The 22,503-nt window shown below is 42.6% G+C and overlaps 2 protein-coding genes across 2 annotated transcripts in view; both read left to right on the top strand.

Annotated features, from left to right (window-relative positions):
• Window positions 1-22,503, top strand: part of LOC130196675 (protein NLRC5-like) — a 1,158,129-nt gene that overhangs the window by 1,088,767 nt on the left and 46,859 nt on the right.
• The window catches only part of LOC130196684 (protein NLRC3-like), a 73,875-nt gene that overhangs the window by 32,573 nt on the left and 18,799 nt on the right, over window positions 1-22,503 (top strand). The window contains 4 exon segments of the mRNA XM_056419007.1: window positions 17,281-17,509; window positions 17,589-18,227; window positions 18,230-19,400; window positions 19,487-19,660. Of these exon segments, the coding sequence (XP_056274982.1) occupies window positions 17,281-17,509; window positions 17,589-18,227; window positions 18,230-19,400; window positions 19,487-19,660 (2,213 nt within the window).

Raw genomic sequence — 22,503 nt, 5'->3', positions numbered from 1 at the left:
GCAAGGTCTGCTGACACAGACAGGAATTAGCCTACAGGCCAATCAGGAAACAGTCCAGTACATCAAGAAGAAGATCAGTGAGGATGGTTCTCAGAGAAAAAGCATCAATCTGTCTCCACTGGGTCTGAGTGGAACTGAACGATGGTTCTCTCGGTGGAGGAGATCCAACAGGCCCTGAGATCAGGACGCTCTCCACAGATAAACTGTCTCCCTGCTCAGTGGTCAGCCTCTGGCTTCATCTTACTGTTATCAGAAGAAGATCTGGAGGTGTTTGACCTGAAGAAATACTCTGCTTCAGAGGAGGCTCTTCTGAGGCTGATGCCGGTGTGTCAAAGCCCAACAAAGCTCTGTATGGATACATTAATATTACCAAATGGATTGATGTTTTACTTGATTAAACATGTTGTTTGTATTAATCTCTGTTCCTCCCTTAGGCTGAATGTGGCTGTAAACTCTCAAAGAGAAGCTGTGAGCCTCTGTCCTCAGTCCTCAGCTCCTCAGTGCTCCAGTCTGAAACACCTGGACCTGAGTAACAACAGGCTGCAGGACTCAGGAGTGAAGCTCCTCTGCTGGACTGGAGAGTCCACATTGTAGACTGGAGACTTGAGGTGGGTTCACTGAATTATAAATAAAGATAAGAGCCCAATATGATCTTAATGTAACATGAATTAATTGATGATCACTGATGTGAATAGAGAGAAATGAGCTGAAACAAAATGGTTTCATAACCAGATGGAGTCCCTGCACACACATTTCTCCTTTCAGAGAACAAGAATATAATATCTTGGCTCTTTGATTGACATCGCTTTGACGCCTGAAGAAACTGAATTTAAAGCTGCAGGACAATTCAGTTCAATATTTTTTCTAAATGAAGTCCTTTATTTGAAGTCACATTTTCAAAAGCTATCTTTAAATCCAACCTTTATTTCACTTTAAATAAGAGAAGATAATGTATTTATTATTAGAGTATTTAGAGCATTATTCATAATTAATCCAGTTCAGTTGAAAATCTGTAATAATAAATATGTTGTAGATGTTATTCAGTTTAGTTTTCTTTAACTTGACAGTCAGTTGTTTCCTACATACACGCGCTATCATTAATACAACTGTTGGCTACTTCAATGCATATGGCACAAAATCATAGAGCGCATATCTGACATTGATGTTCTGACCTTTAGTGAGGAAACTCTCTCTAACTGGACCTCAAGGATTTAATTATACCTGATATACAATCATGACACTTGTCTGGCTTCATGCTGCTGATGGATTACTGAACAGGCCTATGGGACAGAGCCAGGGGCCACAGGGTCAGGGGCCACAGGGTCAGGGACCAAAGGGTCAGAGGTCAAAGAGTCAGGGGACCAAACGGTCAGGGGCATAAAGTGTCAGGGGCCAAAGGGTCAGGGGCCAAAGGGTCAGGGGCTTAAATGGTCAGGGGCCAAAGTGTCAGAGGCCAAAGGGTCAGAGGTCAAAGGTCAGGGGACCAAACGGTCAGGGGCATAAAGCGTCAGGGGCCAAATGGTCAGAGGATTACCCTGAAGGTCAGGGGCCAAATGGCTCGGCGGGCCAAAGGGTCAGAGGCCAAATGATCCGGGGCCAAAGAGTCAGTCCTTCACCTACAGCAGGGTTCCTCACCGTCGATCGCGATCGACCGGGTCACGTGCATAAACAGTCCTCTGCCGCCGGGTTCACAAGCCGCAGAGCTCACCACGCCGTCGGACGCACCAAAAGAAAAAGTCACTAGCCTCGCCTCTGCCGGTCGATCGCCTTGACTTGGTCAGCATTATAAGTAGCTCGCATGCTGAAAAAGTGTGAGCACCCTGACCTACAGAATGTAACTCGAGAGACACAGAGAGTATTGATGAGCATACTATATGTACCATGAGGCACGTGTACAGGTAGAGCCTCTGGTGCTCAAGCTCCTCCCTTTGCCCTGGATGAGTAAAGAGTCCTTTTGCTGAGACATTTTTTATTCATCCGTATTTAATAATAAAAGTTACTCTCTGTCATCAAGTCCCCCCAAATGTGTTTTAATATCCGACGGGGCATTGAGTTCTTGTGAGAACTGGCCGACTCCGCTTTAGACTTGGCCCACATCGACTCCGCCTCCCGCCACGCCCTCACAGGCCTCTACCTCCTCCTCCACTTCCTCCTCCCTGCAGTGCTCGCGCCACCGAACGGCTGCACCTCCTTCTCCTCTGACGCGCAGCACCAGACACACAGGTCCTGACGGTGTTTGTCCCCTGACGTTGTTTTGTGATAAATCAACCACAACATTACGCTGCTGAAAACATGACGTCACAACTGGTCCGACGTTTCCTGAAAAAATAAACAAACAAAAACTCCGTGATTTCAAAGCCTCATCCAGCTGTTTAGACTTAGACTTAGACTTAGACTTTCTTTATTGTCATTGTTACAGATATATCGTGCCTGAAGAACAACGAATTGAGTAGCAGTCCCCTAGTGTGACTCAATGTAAAAAATAGTAATATAAATAAAATAAGAATAAATGTGTTATGTACAGAATATAACATAAGTGAGTAAGAGGCTGTCAGTATTGTATATGTATATTTGTGAATAGAAAAAATAAATCTTATTGAAAGTGACTCGCATTTAAAATATGTACAACAGTTGTATAAAAATTCCAAGTGTACATTTGGGCATAAGTGCAACATTTTTCCTGAGTGGCATAAGGTTGTAACTGACATTAGTTATGTTTAGAGAATAGAGAGAGGGGAGACAGAAGAGAGAAGAGAGAGAAGAGAGATAGAGAGAATTCAAGAGAAAAGAGAGAGAGGAGAGAGAGAGGAGAGAGAGAAAATAGAGAGAGAGGAGAGAGAGAAAGAGAGAGAGAGAGAGAGAATTCTTATTCTGTTCTATTCAACAGGGGCTAGTCTAGATCGGCAAACTGAAAACAAATCACGGCCTCTCTGGTTCAGAGGGCCGGGCCAAATGTGGAGGCGAAGCAGCCGCCCCGCCCGCTGGCCTTAGTTTGAGGACCATCGTTTTGCTGATGTCTATCAATCGCTCATTTTGAAAATGACGTAAGAGGGCAATACGGATCCGTATCATACCAGCGAGAGGGCAATACGCAGTATGAAGACCCATTAGCCAATCAGAACGCTTGTACTGTTGTTGCTATATAATAATTAATCTTTATTCATAAAGAACATGTAAGCTAGTGGTCTGATGCTGCCAGAGGAAACGCAGGTAGAGGACATCATCATCAGTGTATTGATGCTAATGCTTCAACTCTGTCAGAAATATATTTTGGCATTGGGTGCCCTTTTCTTTGGTTTGAGCACCTGCCCCCCAAAATGTCTGTGCACGTGCCTGTGTACCATACTTTATTAATATTATATATATATATATATCTATACTAGAGTGAGTCAATGTTCCTCATAAAAAGAGTTATTTATTCACACATAAAGAACCAAACATGTATCCATTTAAATGAAATAAGTGTTGAAATGAAACTTGTTGTGATCCTTGTGATCAGGTTCATCTTCTCTCTGAAGTCATGAATCCTCCGGCCGTAAGCTGCTTCTACCGCCTGCTACCAGCTGCAGGAAACCCAGAAGTGGAGTTCATATTAAACATGAACTCATCTGATTGGATGATGAACAGATTGTTTCTGTCATCTTTTCTTCTTTCTTTTCACTCACGTGATTTTAACTAAATGTCTGTTTACTAAAGAAGATGAAACCAAAGTGAAAGCCACTCGTGTTCATGATGTCAATAATGATTCATTGTGTATTGATATAATAAACTCTGTGTGTTGTTTTGCGTGTTTACAGACTGTCACACTGTAGGATCACAGAGGAAGGCTGTTCTTCTCTGGGATCAGCTCTGAAGTCAAACCCCTCCAGTCTCAGAGAACTGGATCTGAGAGGAAACAAGCTGCAGGATTCAGGAGTGAAGCTGCTGACTGGTTTTCTGGAGAGTCCACGTTGTAGCCTGGAGACTCTGAGGTGGGTTCACTGTCTGCTGCTAGTGTAGCACCTTCATGTTTAATCAATAACTGTTTGTTGGATCTACGATTGATCCATCAAGTTTCATTTCCTGGTGACATGTTCCACTTCACATCAGCTGCCTCGCTGCATGTCATCCTCACAACATACGTGTCAAACTCATGGCCCGCCACGTCATTTATGGGCCCGCGACGGCATGAAATAAATATGATGCCTTTTCTTAAAAAGGGAGGTAAAAATCTTGTGCTTTTATTTTGAAGGTCATTTTTTTTGCAGCAGACTGCGGTCTGTTCACGCTCCTTCATGCTGCGTTCACGCCAGAGGAGAGGCGAACCCTTGCGTTGCTTTACTAAATGTACTCGCGTGAGTTCAGTCGCCGGACTATTGGTCACGTTTTCACCCGGGCCAGAAGCGCCGGAGAGGGGGCGTGGCTTATCGTGGCATTTAACAGCTCGTTACCACCGTCCACCACGGAAGAAATACACACTCTTTGTTCTGTTGAGTAAGTCCCACACACGTCGGACCATCAAGCCCTCGAGTCTGGGTTAATAATATAAATAGTACATATTATATTATCCGTAGCCGCACGCAGCTTCTCCGGATGACGGCCGCTTCCAGACGATCGATATCCTCCGTAGGTTCTGATTCAACAGTATGACGTCAGTGACGTCACGCGGAGCATTTGAACAGTCTCACCTACTTTTACCGCCAGAGTTTAAAGAATCAGCCCGAATGAGGCGCATTTTTCGCGTCCTGTCATTCACGCGCCCGGCGGACATCCAGACGCGCGTGCGTGTGTGACCACATTGACTTTGTATTAACAAACGTCCCCATTTCTATTATGAATTACTGCAGCCAAGCCAGCCGCCACTTCGAAAAACACAGTCAAGCCAGCCCGCACGATTTTTTCAGTACACGTATATACCAGACATTACGGTACGAGCGTGTGAAAGCTGTCTTCACAATAAGAGCCAACTTCCGGTGAACGTGAAATGACGAACACGCCTTTAAATACAGATATAGTGATAGATTAAACAAATGAAGAGATGAAAATCATGAATGGTATTAATGATGAACACATTAAATGAAAGAAAGTAATTATTCCAATATTGGATATTCTGATTTAGAATTTCAAATATAAAAGAAAGAAAATCACATTCATGCAAATGGGTGTCTAATTTCAGAATAGATTTAGAACAAAATGGTGCGTAGTTACAAAATACTTTCACTTGATTCATGGTAGAGTACCTCAAGATGTCATCCAGAGATAATCAAGACATTCTGATGTTTGATTTCTAAATGAAAGCACTTCATAAAGAAAATAATAGTAATATATTTCCAATATTTGATATTTCTTTGAAACAAATCTGTAACTTTCTTGAAAAAATCACACTGCAGTCTTGTTAGCACAGACTCAGCTAGGTCCATGATTATTCTCATGAGATATTACTGTGTAGATTTTGAATGAATTCAATTCAAAGTTAGTGAGAAATAAATATTATTAATATTATGGCAATATTTGGATTTTATTTAAGCAAATCTGAAACTTTCTGAAAAAAGGTACACTGCAGTCTTGTTAAGGGTGACCTCTGCTAGGTCCATGATTATTCTCATGAGATATTACTGTGTAGATTTTGAATGAATTAATTCAAAAGTAGAAACAAATATTATTATTATGGCAATATTTGGATTTTATTTTAAGCAAATCTGAAAGTTTCTTGAAAAAGGCACAATGCAGTCCTGTTAGTGGTGACCTCTGCTAGGCCCATGAATATTTTCATAAGATATTACTGTGTAGATTTTGAATGAATTCAATTCAGTTAGTAGAAATAAATATTATTAATATTATGGCAATATTTGGATTTTATTTTAAGCAAATCTGAAACTTTCATGAAAAAGGTACAATGCAGTCTTGTTATAAGACCTCTGCTAGGTCCATGATTATTCTCATGAGATATTACTGTGTAGATTTTGAATGAAATCAAAGTTAGAGAACAAATATTATTTAATATTATGGCAATATTTGGATTTTATTTAAGCAAATCTGAACTTTCTTTGAAAGGTACACTGCAGTCTTGTCAAGGGTGACCTCGCTAGCCCATGATTATTCTCATGAGATATTACTGTGTAGATTTTGAATGAATTCAATTCAAAGTTGGCGAGAAACTAATATTATGGCAATATTTGATTTTATTTAAGCAAATCTGAACTTTCTTGAAAAAGGTACACTGCAGTCTTGTTAAGGGTGACCTCTGCTAGGTCCATGAATATATTCATGAGATATTACTGTGAAGATTTTCAATGAATAATTCAAAGTTAAGTAGAAACAAATATTAATATTATGGCAATATTTGGATTTTATTTGAAGCTAGATCTGAAACTTTCTTGAAAAAGGTACAATGCAGTCTTGTTAGGTGACCTGCTTCTGCTAGCCCATGAATATTTTCATGAGATATTACTCTGTGGATTTTGAATGAATTCATTTAAAGTTGGTTTAGAAATAAATATTATTAATATTATATATTTGAATTTTATTTCAAGCAAATCTGAAACTTTCTTGATGAAACCTAATTGCGGTCTTGTTAATGGTGACCTCTGCTAGGTCCATGATTATTTTCATGAGATATTACTGTGGAGATTGAATGAATTCAATTTAAATTTGGTGAGAAATAAATATTATTAATATTATAGCAATATTTGAATTTTATTTTAAGCAAATCTGAAGCTTTTGATGAATCTTACACGGCAGCCTTTGTTAATGGTGATTCTGCTAGGCCCATGAATATTTTCATGAGATATTACTGTGTAGATTTTGAAGAAATTAATTTAAAGTTAGCAAAAATAAATATTATTAACACACAAACACTACTCTGCAGACTGACCTTCGACCTTCAAATTTCCTCTAGAATATAACCTTACTGCTTTATATTCAACATAAGTCTTTTAGTTAATTTGTCATACTTCCAATCTACTTCAGATGGATCCTTTTCAAATTCAAAGAAGGGCATCTGAATACCCTAAGGTTTAGAACCTATAGGTCTGAGTTATGGGCCCCAAAAAGGTCCAAAGGGTCAAATTGCCTTCTTCTTTGTATTTGCAGATTTATTGACAAGTGCAAAATGGCCATAATGTCCTAAATATTATTCCTGAAATTCTAAATTGAACGCAGACATTCAAGACAGGGCCTATAATGATGTTGATGACATTTCTTCCAAACACCCACAAGAGTTAATTGGCTGTCTGAAATCCAGGACTTGAAGAGGGTGTGTGATTTAGCAAATCTGAGACCCTGTTGTGAGTTTGGGCAGGATTTTAGCTTTTCTTTTCTAAACATGTCAGAGCTTAGCTTTCTTTCCCAGGTTGTAGCCACTCCCAAATGGGGCCCAACCATGTAGGCTGGCAATATATAGCACCACCATTTATGGTACCCAATTTTTACTCAAACAAGTTCCAAACAAAGTGATTGAGACATTACAAAAAAAACAACAACAACAGCATATGCAACAATATTTCAACACAGAAACAATTCAGTTATAATTAACTAAATCTACTCATGAAGTAAGTCATATGGCAACAACTTTACCAGCATTCACAAAAATAATAACATAGTTAGCAACAAAAGTCTAAGGAAGAGTTTTTTCTAATTTTATGAGTTTTTCTAAGTGTATGCAGTGTATTTAAGTGAATAATTAGGTGCTGGAAGGAAATTGTCCTGGATGTAAGTCAGTGGGGACCCGGGAGAGGAGTCACTACAATCTTCCTTGCTCCTAGGGTCCTGGAAGCAGACAAGTCCTGAGGATGGCAGATTGCAGCCAATCACTCTCTCAGCGGAGCAGATGATCCGCTGCAGTCTGGCTCTGTCCTTAGCAGTGGCTGCAGCGCATCAGACGGTGATGGAGGAGCAGAGGATGGACCGATGGCAGTGTAGAAGTGCACCATCATCTTTGGCAGGTTCAATTCAGCTACGTCAGGAAAGAACGTCCCCTGCTATGCCTTTTTTAGTGATGGCTGATGTTCAGCTCCCACTTGAGGTCCTGTTATTTAGCTGACTTGAACTTGAATTTCCTGAAAGTTTGTGAAGTAATATGTCATGAAAATATTCAAGGGCCTAGCTGAGGTCACCATTAACAAGGCTGCAGTGTAATTTCCATCAAGAAAGTTTCAGATTTGCTTAAAATAAAATCCAAATATTGCCATAATATTAATAATATTTATTTCTCGCCAACTTTAAATTGAATTCATTCAAAATCCCCACAGTAATATCTCATAAAAATATTCATGGGCCTAGCAGAGGTCACCACTAACAAGACTGCATTGTACCTTTTTCAAGAAAGTTTCAGATTTGCTTAAAATAAAATTCAAATATTGCCATAATATTAATAATATTTATTCTTCGCTAACTTGAATTGAATTCATTCAAAATCCCCACAGTAATATCTCATGAAAATAATCATGGACCTAGCAGAGGTCACCATTAACAAGACCGCAGTGTAAGTTTCATCAAGAAAGTTTCAGATTTGCTTAAAATAAAATTCAAATATTGCCATAATATTAATAATATTTATTCTCGCTAACTTTAAATTGAATTCATCCAAAATCCCACAGTAATATCTTCATGAAAATATTCATGGCCTAGCAGAGGTCACCACTAACAAGACTGCATTGTACCTTTTTCAAGAAAGTTTCAGATTTGCTTAAATAAATCCAAATATTGCCATAATATTAATAATATTTGTTTCCTCGCTAATTTTGAATTGAATTCATCCAAAATCTACAGTAATATCTCATGAGAATAATCATGGACCTAGCAGAGGTCACCCTTAACAAGACTGCAGTGTACCGTTTTTCAAGAAAGTTTCAGATTCGCTTAAAATAAAATCCAAATATTGCCATAATATTAATAATATTTATTTCCGCTAACTTAAACTGAATTTATTCAAACTACACAGTAATATCTCATGAAAATAATCATGGACCTAGCTGAGGTCACCACTAACAAGACTGCATTGTACCTTTTTTCAAGAAAGTTTCAGATTCGCTTAAAATAAAATCCAAATATTGCCATAATATTAATAATATTTATTTCTCGCTAACTTTGAATTGAATTCATTCAAAATCCACACAGTAATATCTCATGAAAATAATCATGGACCTAGCTGAGGTCACCACTAACAAGACTGCAGTGTGATTCTTTCAAGAAAGTTACAGATTTGCTTCAAAGAAATATCAAATATTGGAATATATTACTATTATTTTCTTTTATGAAGTGCTTTCATTTAGAAATCAAACGTCAGAATGTCTTGATTATCTCTGGATGACACCTGAGGTACTTTCTACCATGAATCAGAAGTGAAAGTATTTTGTAACTATGCACCATTGTGTTCTAAATCTATTCTGAAATTAGACACCCATTTGCGCATGAATGTGATTTTCTTTAGCTTTATTTTGAAATTCTAAATCAGAATATCCCAATATTGGAATAATTACTTTCTTTCATTTAATGTGTTCATCATTAATACCATTCATGATTTTTCATCACTTCATTTAGTTTAATCTATCACTATATCTGTATTTAAAGGCGTGTTTCGTCATATCACGTTCACCGGAAGTTCGCTCTTATTTTGAAAACAGTTTCACACACTCACACCGTAATGCCTGGTATATACGTGTACTGAAAAAAATCGTGCGGGCTGGCTTGACTGTGTTTTTCGAAGTGGCGGCTGGCTTGACCGCAGTTATGAATTCCTCCATCAGGTCTACGTCAGTGGTCACTAAGGTTGTAGTGGAGTGCTGCTTCATGTTGTTCAGTATTTATAATATAGTCAGAAGAAAAGTTAATGTTGAATATGTGAATCTTTTTTAATTACCCTTGTTTAATATATTTAGAGTTTGTATAAAGCTGCCCTCAAGACTCTGACTTGTAGAGCAGCTTTAATGTCATAGGTTCAGTGAGTGAGACATGAATTACATCTTTTGAGGCTTTTTAAAACCAGACTTTTTTATTTCATGTTTATGCATGAAAGCACTGTTTAGACATGTTTTAAAGTCTGAAGTTACTGAGTAGTAATGTACGTTGTATTTCCTTGTGTCCTTAAGATCACTTGTTGGTTCATAATTGACTGTAAAAGGGAATATTACTAAATAGTTTTGTTGTGCATACTGTGATATTCTGAACTCTCAGGTTCAAACTGCAACATCTTTTCATGAAATACATTTGAGAAGTTAAAAATGTCCCTCGATTTAGGTCTCAGCTTGTCATTCAGGGGTGATAGTGCATCCCAAAGCCAGACCAGTAGAGAACCACAGCCCAGCCCAGTGGAGAACCACTTCCCAGACCAGTGGAGAACCACTGCCTAGACCAGTGGAGAACCACTGCCCAGACCAGTGGAGAACCACTGCCCAGACCAGTGGAGAACCACTGCCCAGACCAGTGGAGAACCACTGCCCAGACCAGTGGAGAACCACTGCCCAGACCAGTGGAGAACCACTACCCAGACCAGTGGAGAACCACTGCCCAGACCAGTGGAGAACCACTGCCCAGACCAGTGGAGAACCACTCCCACTGACCAGTGGAGAACCACTGCCCAGACCAGTGAGGAACCACTATCCAGACCAGTGGAGAACCACTGCCAGTTTGCGACCAGTGGAGAACCACTGCAGACCAGTGGAGGGCTGCGGAGCAGTGAGAACCACTGCCCAGACCAGTGGAGAACCACTGCCTGTAATTAGTGAGAACCATCACCCGACTGGTGGAGAAACCAATGCTCAGTGGAGCCACCCAGACAGTAGAGAACCACAGCCCAGACCAAACCACTGCCTGGCCGTGGAGAACCTTTGAACCGCCCATTAGCCCCAGACCAGTGGAGAACCACTGCCCAGACCAGTGGAGAACCACCAGACCAGTGGAGAACCACTCTCAGCTTGAACCAGTGAGAACCACTGCCCAGACCAGTGAGGCAACTACTACCTGTATCTAGTAGAGAACCACAGCCCAGACCAGTGGAGAACCACTGCCCAGACCAGTGGAGGTTCCACCACTGCACTAGGGAGGAACCACAGCCTGTCTGCGGGAGAACCACAGCCCCAGACCAGTGGAGAACCACTGCCCAGACCAGTTGAGAACCACAGCCCAGACCAGTGGAGAACCACAGCCCCAGACCAGTGGAGAACCACTGCCCAGACCAGTTCAGCCCCAGTTCAGTGGAGAACCACTGCCCAGACCAGTTGGAGAAACCACGCCTCGTGACTAAAGTTGGAGAACCACAGCCCAGACCAGTGGAGAACCACGTTGGTGCCCAGACCAGTGGGAGAACCACTGCCCAGACCAGTGGAGAACCACCCAGACCAGTGGAGAACCACTACCCAGACTAGTGGAGAACCACTGCCTAGACCAGTGGAGAACCACTGCCCAGACCAGTGGAGAACCACTACCCAGACCAGTGGAGAACCACTACCCAGACCAGTGGAGAACCACTGCCTAGACCAGTGGAGAACCACTGCCCAGACCAGTGGAGAACCACTACCCAGACCAGTGGAGAAACACTACCCAGACCAGTGGAGAAACACTACCCAGACCAGTGGAGAAACACTACCCAGACCAGTGGAGAAACACTACCCAGACCAGTGGAGAAACACTACCCAGACCAGTGGAGAACCACCTGTCTCAACTGTGACAAAGCTTTTAACAAAGTTAATGTAATAATGTTTGTTTGATCTTTGATAAAGTAATGTGGGTTAAAATAAATATAATGAAATTAAAGAGATTTATTTTATAATATTAAATACATTTGCATATATAGTTATACATTTATCAAATGCAAAGAGAGTTATTTAACAATATGTTCTGGAGTAGTTAGAATTATACCGTGTTAGTGACAACCGGCCCTTTGAGGGCCGCCATGAGGCGGATGTGGCCCTCGGTGAAAATGAATTTGACACCCCTGAAGCACGACATGGACAACTTGTCTGGCTTCATGCTGCCTATAGGACAGAGCCAGGGGCCACATGGTCAGGGGCCACAGGGTCAGGGGGCAAAGGGTCATGGGTCAAAGGGTCAGGGGCCCCCTGTCCTTCACCTACAGAATGTCGCTCAGAGAGACTCAATGAGTATTGATGGGTATACTATATGTACCATACTTTATTAATATATATATATACTTGAATGAGTCAATGTTCCTCATAAAAGAGTTATTTATTCACACATAAAGAACCAAACATTTATCCATTTAAATGAAATAAGTGTTGAAATGAAACTTGTTGTGATCCTTGTGATCAGGTTCATCTTCTCTCTGAAGTCATGAATCCTCCGGCCGTAAGCTGCTTCTACACGCCTGCTACCAGCTGCAGGAAACCTTGTGAAGTGGAGTTCACATTAAAACATGAACTCATCTGATTGGATGATGAACAGATTGTTTCTGTCATCTTTTCTTCTTCTTTCACTGATGGGATTTTTAACTAAATGTCTGTTTACAGAAGAAGATGAAACCAAAGTGAAAGCCACCGTGTTCATGATGTCAATAATGATTCATTGTGTATTGATATAATAAACTCTGTGTGTTGTTTTGTGTGTTTACAGACTGTCATGCTGTGGGATCACAGAGGAAGGCTGTTCTTCTCAGGGATCAGCGCAGAAGTCAAACCCCTCCAGTCTCAGAGAATCAGATCTGAGTGAAAACCAGCTGCAGGATTCAGGAGTGAAGCTGCTGACTGGTTTTCTGGAGAGTCCACGTTGTAGACTGGAGACTCTGAGGTGGGTTCACTGAATTATAAATAAAGATAAGAGCCCAATATGATCTTAATGTAACATGAATTAACTGATGATCACTGATGAACAGAGAGAAATGAGCAGAAACAAATGGTTTCATAACCAGATGGAGTCCTGCACACACATTTCTCCTTTCAGAGAACAAGAATATAATATCTTGGCTCTTTTGATTGTCATCGCTTGTCGCCTGAAGAAACTGAATTTAAAGCTGCAGGACAATTCAGTTAAATATTTTATTGTAAAATTAAGTCTTTTATTTTAAATCACATTTTCAAAAGATTTGTTTTAACCGCCTTTATTTTACTTTAAATAAGAGAAGATAATGTATTTATTATTAGAGTATTAGAGTATTTGTTATTCAGAATTAATCCAGTTCAGTTGAAAATCTGTTATAATAAAGATGTTGTAGATGTTATTATATTTAGTTCTCTTTATTTATGTCAGGCCTGGACTAAAATGAGGACTCAGATGCAGAGGAGAGAACGTATAAGCCCACTTTATTGAAATCCGAACCTCTTTGAGGAGAGACAAATAAAAGGGCTCTGGAAAAGAGCTCACTAAATATACTCAAGCTAATTCCACAACACAAAGTCTCTCCAAACGGGAGGACAGCAAAACGGCTGACAACAAAACAAAGCTAAGCTAAACTAGAAAGTTTAAAAGGAAAAGTCTCTCTTAAGGAGGTAACAGAAAAGACCTCACATGGAGTGAAGATACTCAGGGAAACTGTGGACTCTGGCTGTGGCAACGGGTTGAGGCTGGCTGGCCAACCACTTTGGCCCCAGGCAAACGGGAGACGCAGACTAGGAGCATGAGGGTCCTGGGGAATCAGTGAGACCGCTAGGGTCAGGGGAGACTGTCAGTTAGGGCCAGGGGAGACCGCTAGGTCAGTCGTGGAGACCATCAGGGGGTCAGGGGTCAGGTGAGACCATCAGGGTCAGGGTCAGACCATCAGGGTCAGGGGCCAGGGGACCATCACATCGGTGACACATGAGGAAGAGCAAGGACCTGAAATTCCAGAGGGGAGTTAGGACTTCAAAATAAAAACAGGAAGTTACAAGAAAAAACCCAAGACAAGACAAACTCTCCGCGGTAGTGACACTTTAACTTGGATACAGTCGTGTTGTTTACTACATTCACACGTTAATACAACTGTTGGCTACTTCAATGCATATGGCATAAAAATCATAGAGCGAGCATTCGATATTGATGTTCTGACCTTTAGTGAGGAAACTCTCTCTCAACTGGACCTCATTGGATTTTAATTATACCTGATATACAATCATGACACTTGTCTGGCTTCTCATGCTGCTGATGGATTACTGAACAGGCCTCATGGGACAGAGCCAGGGCCACAGGGTCAGGGGCCAGAGGAAGAAATACAGGGTCAGGGCCACATGGTCAGGGACCAGCAAGGGTCAGGGGCCAGGGTCAGGGCCACATGGTCAGGGGGGCCACATGGTCAGGACCAGCGGGTCAGGGGCCACAGGGTCAGGGGCCCCCTGTCCTTCACCTACAGAATGTAACAGAGAGACACAGAGAGTATTGATGAGTATACTATATGTACCATGAGGCACGTGCATCGCACAGGTAGAGCCTCGTGGTGCTCAAGCTCCTCCCTTGCCCTGGATGAGTAGGGATGAGAATTGATAAGATTTTTAACGATTCCGATGCCTTATCGATTCTCGCTGCTTTTATCGATTCGATTCTTTATCGATTATTTTATCGATTCTTATTGGGCAATGGGTGAAAAAAGACCACAAACGGTTTATTTACATTAATTTTCTTTTCTATAATTTTCTATAATGCTGCACATACTCATATACAGTATGTATACATACACATTTAAATTTGTTTAAATAACCCAAAACATTTATACATATTCCTCTTGAACTTAAAATAAAACTTACATAACTTAAATAAAATGTATTCTGTTTAATTTAAACATGTCTTGTGAAATTACTATCCAAACGTGAAGTGATCAATAATGGGAGACCAATGCCGAGCTCAATGTCTGCTTCCAAACGTAAGGACAGAAGATAACTTGATCGTGACTCACACACAATAAAGGCAAATTGTCTCTGGCACACAGTGAGTGGTTGTGATCACTTTGAGGAGTTTATTCTTGGACCAGTGGTCCCCAAACCACGGCCCGCCTCCCCATGTGGCCCCGCCCCTGAACAATACCAGAGACGCCGCCTGATTCATTATCTTTTCATTCAGGCCCGCTGCCGCTGAGATTGCAGTGAGACGCGCGAGAAAATGTGAAGTGGTGCGCTTCGCAATAAAACATCTTGATGGGACGTGGTCGCGTTCAGCCAATCAGCTGCTCAGATGTCCACAGCGCTTAAGAAGAAGGTTAGGCTTGAATGTTAGTCCGCCACATCTGCTGCCGTCACGCCGCACGCGTGCACCTGCAGCGATACCAACAAAGTAACCAGATCGCTAAAAACGGCGATGATTGGTATGCATCGATTTTTGGCCAGAACATCGAGCGTACTTCGGGAAGCAACAATTAAAAGAGTCGCGATCAGAGCTCCGCCCGCAACGCGCTGCGCAACGCTGCATGCTTCGCCGCAGCGCCCAAAGGCGCGCGCGCGAGCCAGCCGCGAGCGCACGCAGGTGAGCACATCACCTCACACACCAGCACTTTTTGTCGTGGTGGTGCAGAGCCAAACTTAGAACGCCTGCCTAGCTCCGGCTCGCTGCCATGTTTGCTGCGTAGTCTGGAATAAGAAATCTCGTGTTAAGTTTCATGCATGCGCAACGCCAGTTATGAGGATCATGTTGAAGAACCAGGAAGAATCGGCTGGACGATCCCAAACAATAGGAAACATTGGGGAACCGTTCTAAAACAGAATCAAGTTCTCATGCCCATCCCATGATTATAAAGAGTCCTTTGCTGAGACACATTTTTTTTTTATTCATCCAAGATGGCGAACAAAAGGACTTTTCTGTCATCAACTTCCAAATGTGTTTTAACATCCGACGGGCATTGAGTTATTGTGGAGAACCGCTTAGACTCCGCCCGCGCGCCACGCAGCCCCCGCCCCTCGTCACGCCCTCCTCCTCTTCCTCCACCTCCCGTTCAGTGCTGCCCTCGCGCCACCAACGCTGCCCTTCTCCTCTGACGCGTTAGCATCACAATATGAGGTCCTGGACGGAAATTGTCCCCAGGATGCTGTTTTGCAGATAAATCAACCACAGTATTACGCTGTTGGAAAACATGGACGCCGCTGAATCATCTTGACGTTTCCAAAAAATAAATAAACAAAACCTGTGATTTCAAAGCTCATCCAGCTGTTTACCGACGTTAGTTATGTTTAGAGAATAGAGAGGAGAGAGAAAAGAGAGAGAAGAGAGAGAATTCAAGAGAAAGAGAAGAGAGAGAAGAGAGAGAAAGAGAGAGAGAGGAGAGAGAGAGAAAAGAGAGAGAGAGAAAGAGAGAGAGAGAGAAAGAGAGAGAGAGAGAGAGAGAGAGAAAAAGAGAGTGAGAAGAGAGGAGCGAGAGAGTAGAGAGAGAAAGAGAGAGAGAGGAGAGAGAAAGAGAGAGAAAGAAAGAGAGAGAGGAGAGAGAGAGAACTATTCTGTTCTATTTAACGGCTAGTCTAGGATTTGCTTGGCCAGACTGAAAAACAAATCATGGTCTCAGAGGGTCATTAAAGGCGGTTCAGGGCCTTAGTTGAGGACCACTGCTCTTGGGTTGATGTCTATCAATATCGCTCATTTTGAAAATGACGTAAGAGGGCACACGATCCGTATGACCAGCGAGGAGGGCAATACGTGTTGGCATGAAGACCATTAGCCAATCAGAACGCTTGTACTGTGCTATATAATAATGAATCATTCATCAAGAACATGTAGCGGTCTGATGCTGCCAGAGGAAACTAGAGGACAGCATCAGTGTATTGATGCTAATGCTTCAACTCTGTCAGAAATATATTTTGGCATTGGGTGCCCTTTTGGTTTGAGCACCTGAAAATGTCTGTGCACGACCCCTAAAAACAAAAACTCTTCAGATCCACACGATTCACGTGGACGACCTATTTTGATTTCAAAACGGCGAATTTCACCGAAAGGTGACAGGTTTGCAGGTATGAATACTACTTGGTTCTGGGTTATTTCGGGATTCCCGGCCCTAACTTGATGAAACATGGATTAAAGCTAATGTCCTAGCCGAACCGTATGTATTAAACCTCCTCTGACCTCTGATGTCAACATCTAGACACTCAAGACTTCATGGTCTTTAATTGAAGATGGAGAATTGTGCTTGTTTTTCATTGTCAGTTGGTATTATTGGATTAGATTTACAATAATATTTTCCAGAATGCATTTACAATCTACATTAACACGATGTTCACAGATTAGGTTAAACACTTTTCAGAAAATAATAATAAAACAATACTCATAAAATACAAACTTGTACAGTTTTGATGTAAAATGAAAGCTAATAACTTAAATTAAGGAGATAGCTTTGAATCGGCCTCAATACACCATTTAAAATATTGAAAAAACATTAAATATACTTGTAATGTTTGGTTTCAGCTGCTTGAGAAGAACATTGTCAGCTTTATGAAGAGCGAGCTGAAGAAGATGCAAAAGGCCCTAAATCCAGATTATCCAGAAGGCCCTGCGGGTCAGAAGGAAGATGAGGAGGTGATGGACGGTGAGGATGAAGAGCAGATGAGGAGCAGCAGGGAAGCATTTCTGAAAATCACACAAAACTTCTTGAGGAGAATGGAGCAGGAGGAGCTGGCTGACTGTCTGCAGAGCAGTAAGAGGATTTTAAAGACTTTACAATGAAACAGAAGACCACCACTCAGTAAGTTCATCTGTGATTGTTGTCATTCCAGAAACTGGTGTGACTGCAGCCCAACATGAACTCAAGTCTAACCTGAAGAAGAAGTTCCAGTGTGTGTTTGAGGGGATCCCTAAAGCAGGAAACCAAACCCTCCTGAACCAGATCTACACAGAGCTCTACATCACAGAGGGAGGGACTGCAGAGGTCAATGAGGACCATGAGGTCAGACAGATTGAAACAGCATCCAGGAAACCACACAGACCAGAAACACCCATCAGACAAGAAGACCTCTTCAAAGCCTCGCCAGGAAGAGAGGAGCCAATCAGAACAGTGATGACGAAGGGAGTGGCTGGCGTTGGGAAAACAGTCCTAACACAGAAGTTCACTCTGGACTGGGCTGAAGACAAAGCCAACCAGGACATCCACTTCCTGTTTCCATTCACGTTCAGAGAGCTGAATGTGCTGAAAGAGAAGAAGTTCAGCTTGGTGCAACTTATCCATCACTTCTTCACTGAAACCAAAGAAGCAGGAATCTGCAGGTTTGAAGAGTTCCAGGTTGTGTTCATCTTTGACGGTCTGGATGAGTGTCGACTTCCTCTGGACTTCCTCAACAATGAGGTCCTGACTGATGTCACAGAGTCCACCTCAGTGCATGTGCTGCTGACAAACCTCTTCAGGGGGAAACTGCTTCCTCTGCTCGCCTCTGGATAACCACAAGACCTGCAGCAGCCAATCAGATCCCTCCTGACTGTGTTGGCTTGGTGACAGAGGTCAGAGGGTTCACTGACCCCCAGAAGGAGGACTACTTCAGGAAGAGGTTCAGGGATGAGGAGCAGGCCAGCAGGATCATCTCCCACATCAAGACCTCCCGAAGCCTCCACATCATGTGCCACATCCCAGTCTTCTGCTGGATCACTGCTACAGTTCTGGAGGACGTGTTGAAGACCACAGAGGGAGGAAAGCTGCCCAATACCATGACTGAGATGTACATCCACTTCCTGGTGGTTCAGTCCAAAGTGAAGAAGGTCAAGTTTGATGGAGGAGCTGCAACGGATCCACACTGGAGTCCAGAGAGCAGGAAGATGACTGAGTCTCTGGGAAGACTGGCTTTTGATCAGCTGCAGAAAGGGAACCTGATCTTCTATGAATGCGACCTGACCGAGTGTGGCATCGATATCAGAGCAGCCTCAGTGTACTCAGGAGTGTTCACACAGATCTTTAGAGAGGAGAGAGGACTGTACCAGGACCAGGTGTTCTGCTTCGTCCATCTGAGTGTTCAGGAGTTTCTGGCTGCTCTTCATGTCCATCTGACCTTCAGCAACTCTGGTGTCAACCTGATGGCAGACAAACAACCAGAAGCTGAAGGCCTTGGTTGGCTTAAAGTATTGAGAGCAGAACCTAAACTCAAACATCTCTACCTGAGTGCTGTGGACAAGGCCTTACAGAGTCCAAATGGACACCTGGACTTGTTCCTCCGCTTCCTCCTGGGTCTTTCCCTGGAGACCAATCAGAGTCTTCTGCAAGGTCTGCTGACACAGACAGGAATTAGCTCACAGGCCAATCAGGAAACAGTCCAGTACATCAAGAAGAAGATCAGTGAGGATGGTTCTCCAGAGAAAAGCATCAATCTGTTCCACTGTCTGAGTGAACTGAACGATGGTTCTCTGGTGGAGGAGATCCAACAGGCCCTGAGATCAGGACGTCTCTCCACAGATAAACTGTCTCCTGCTCAGTGGTCAGCTCTGGGCTTCATCTTACTGTCATCAGAAGAAGATCTGGAGGTGTTTGACCTGAAGAAATACTCTGCTTCAGAGGAGGCTCTTCTGAGGCTGATGCCGGTGGTCAAAGCCTCCAACAAAGCTCTGTATGGATACATTAACATTACCAAATGGATTGATGTTTTACTTTGATTAAACATGTTGTTTGTATTAATCTCTGTTCCTCCCTTAGGCTGAAGGGCTGTAAACTCTCAGAGAGAAGCTGTGGAGCTCTGTCCTCAGTCCTCAGCTCCCAGTGCTCCAGTCTGAAACACCTGGACCTGAGTAACAACAGGCTGCAGGACTCAGGAGTGAAGCTCCTCTCTGCTGGACTGGAGAGTCCACATTGTAGACTGGAGACTCTGAGGTGGGTTCACTGAATTATAAATAAAGATAAGAGCCCAATATGATCTTAATGTAACATGAATTAACTGATGATCACTGATGTGAACAGAGAGAAATGAGCTGAAACAAATGGTTTCATAACCAGATGGAGTCCCTGCACACACATTTCTCCTTTCAGAGAACAAGAATATAATATCTTGGCTCTTTTGATTGACATCGCTTGTCGCCTGAAGAAACTGAATTTAAAGCTGCAGGACAATTCAGTTCAATATTTTTATAAAATGAAGTCCTTTATTTAAAGTCACATTTTTCAAAAGCTTTCCGTTTTAAATCCAACCTTTATTTCACTTTAAATAAGAGAAGATAATGTATTTATTATTAGAGTATTTATTATTCATAATTAATCCAGTTCAGTTGAAAATCTGTAATAATAAATATGTTGTAGATGTTATTCAGTTTAGTTTTCTTTCTTTAACTTGACAGTCAGTTGTTTCCTACATACACACGTTAATACAACTGTTGGCTACTTCAATGCATATGGCACAAAATCATAGAGCGCATATCTGACATTGATGTTCTGACCTTTAGTGAGGAAACTCTCTCTAACTGGACCTCAAGGATTTAATTATACCTGATATACAATCATGACACTTGTCTGGCTTCATGCTGCTGATGGATTACTGAACAGGCCTATGGGACAGAGCCAGGGGCCACAGGGTCAGGGGCCACAGGGTCAGGGACCAAAGGGTCAGAGGTCAAAGAGTCAGGGGACCAAACGGTCAGGGGCATAAAGCGTCAGGGGCCAAAGGGTCAGGGGCCAAAGGGTCAGGGGCTTAAATGGTCAGGGGCCAAAGGGTCAGAGGTCAAAGGGTCAGGGGACCAAACGGTCAGGGGCATAAAGTGTCAGGGGCCAAAGGGTCAGAGGCCTGAAAGGTCAGGGGCCAAATGGTCAAGGGCCAAAGGTTCAGAGGCCAAATGATCCGGGGCCAAAGAGTCAGGGGCCCCCCGTCCTTCACCTACAGCAGGGGTCCTCAATATGTCGATCGCGATCGACCGGTCTACGTGTCGCATTAACAGGCCTCTGCCCGCCGTCTCGCGCGCCGCAGAGCTCCGACGCCGGTCGGGACGGACCAAAGAAAAAGTCACTAGCCCCGTCCCCCCCGTCGGTCGATCGTCTTGACTTGGTCACATTATAAGTAGCTTGCATGCTGAAAAAGTGTGAGCACCCCTGACCTACAGAATGTAACTCAGAGAGACAGAGAGTATTGATGAGTATACTATGTGTACCATGAGGCACGTGCACAGGTAGAGCCCTCGTGGTGCTCAAGCTCCTCCCCTTTGCCCTGGATGAGTAAAGAGTCCTTTTTGCTGGAGACACATTTTTTTTATTCATCCGTATTTAATAATAAAAGTTACTCTTTCTGTCATCAAGTCCCCCCAAATGTGTTTTAATATCCGACGGGGCATTGAGTTCTTGTGAGAACTTCGCCTCGACCCGCTCCGCGGCGCTCCCTCCTCCTCCTCCTCCACTTCCTCCTCCGCAGTGCTCCTCGCGCCACCGAACGGCTGCACCTCCTTCTCCTCTGACGCGCAGCACCAGACACACAGGTCCTGACGGTGTTTGTCCCCTGACGTTGTTTTGTGATAAATCAACCACAACATTACGCTGCTGAAAACATGACGTCACAACTGGTCCGACGTTTCCTAAAAAAATAAACAAAAACTCCGTGATTTCAAAGCCTCATCCAGCTGTTTACTGACATTAGTTATGTTTAGAGAATAGAGAGAGGGAGAGACAGAGAAGAGAGAAGAGAGAGAAGAGAGATAGAGAGAATTCAAGAGAAAAGAGAGAGAGGAGAGAGAGAGGAGAGAGAGAAAATAGAGAGAGAGGAGAGAGAGAAAGAGAGAGAGAGAGAATTCTTATTCCGTTCTATTTAACAGGGGCTAGTCTAGGATTTGCGTGGCCAAACTGAAAAACAAATCATACGGCCTCTCTGGTTCAGAGGGCCGGGCCAAATGTGGAGGCGGGCCTTAGTTTGAGGACCACTGCTCTTGGGTTGATGTCTATCAATATCGCTCATTTTGAAAATGACGTAAGAGGGCAATACGGATCCGTATCAGACCAGCGAGGAGGGCGATACGTGGCTGGCATGAAGACCCATTAGCCAATCAGAACGCTTGTACTGTTGTTGCTATATAATAATTCATCTTTATTCATAAAGAACATGTAAGCTAGTGGTCTGATGCTGCCAGAGGAAACGCAGGTAGAGGACAGCATCATCAGTGTATTGATGCTAATGCTTCAACTCTGTCAGAAATTTATTTTGGCATTGGGTGCCCTTTTTTTTGGTTTGAGCACCTGCCCCCCAAAATGTCTGTGCACGTGCCTGTGTACCATACTTTATTAATATTATATATATATATATATACTAGAGTGAGTCAATGTTCCTCATAAAAAGAGTTATTTATTCACACATAAAGAACCAAACATGTATCCATTTAAATGAAATAAGTGTTGAAATGAAACTTGTTGTGATCCTTGTGATCAGGTTCATCTTCTCTCTGAAGTCATGAATCCTCCGGCCGTAAGCTGCTTCTACACGTCTGCTACCAGCTGCAGGAAACCTTGTGAAGTGGAGTTCACATTAAAACATGAACTCATCTGATTGGATGATGAACAGATTGTTTCTGTCATCTTTTCTTCTTCTTTCACTCACGTGATTTTAACTAAATGTCTGTTTACTAAAGAAGATGAAACCAAAGTGAAAGCCACTCGTGTTCATGATGTCAATAATGATTCATTGTGTATTGATATAATAAACTCTGTGTGTTGTTTTGTGTGTTTACAGACTGTCACACTGTAGG

The sequence above is a fragment of the Pseudoliparis swirei genome, chromosome 7 (assembly GCF_029220125.1).
Source record: "Pseudoliparis swirei isolate HS2019 ecotype Mariana Trench chromosome 7, NWPU_hadal_v1, whole genome shotgun sequence".
Lineage (NCBI taxonomy): Eukaryota > Metazoa > Chordata > Actinopteri > Perciformes > Liparidae > Pseudoliparis > Pseudoliparis swirei.
This window is presented reverse-complemented; position numbering and strand designations above follow the sequence as displayed.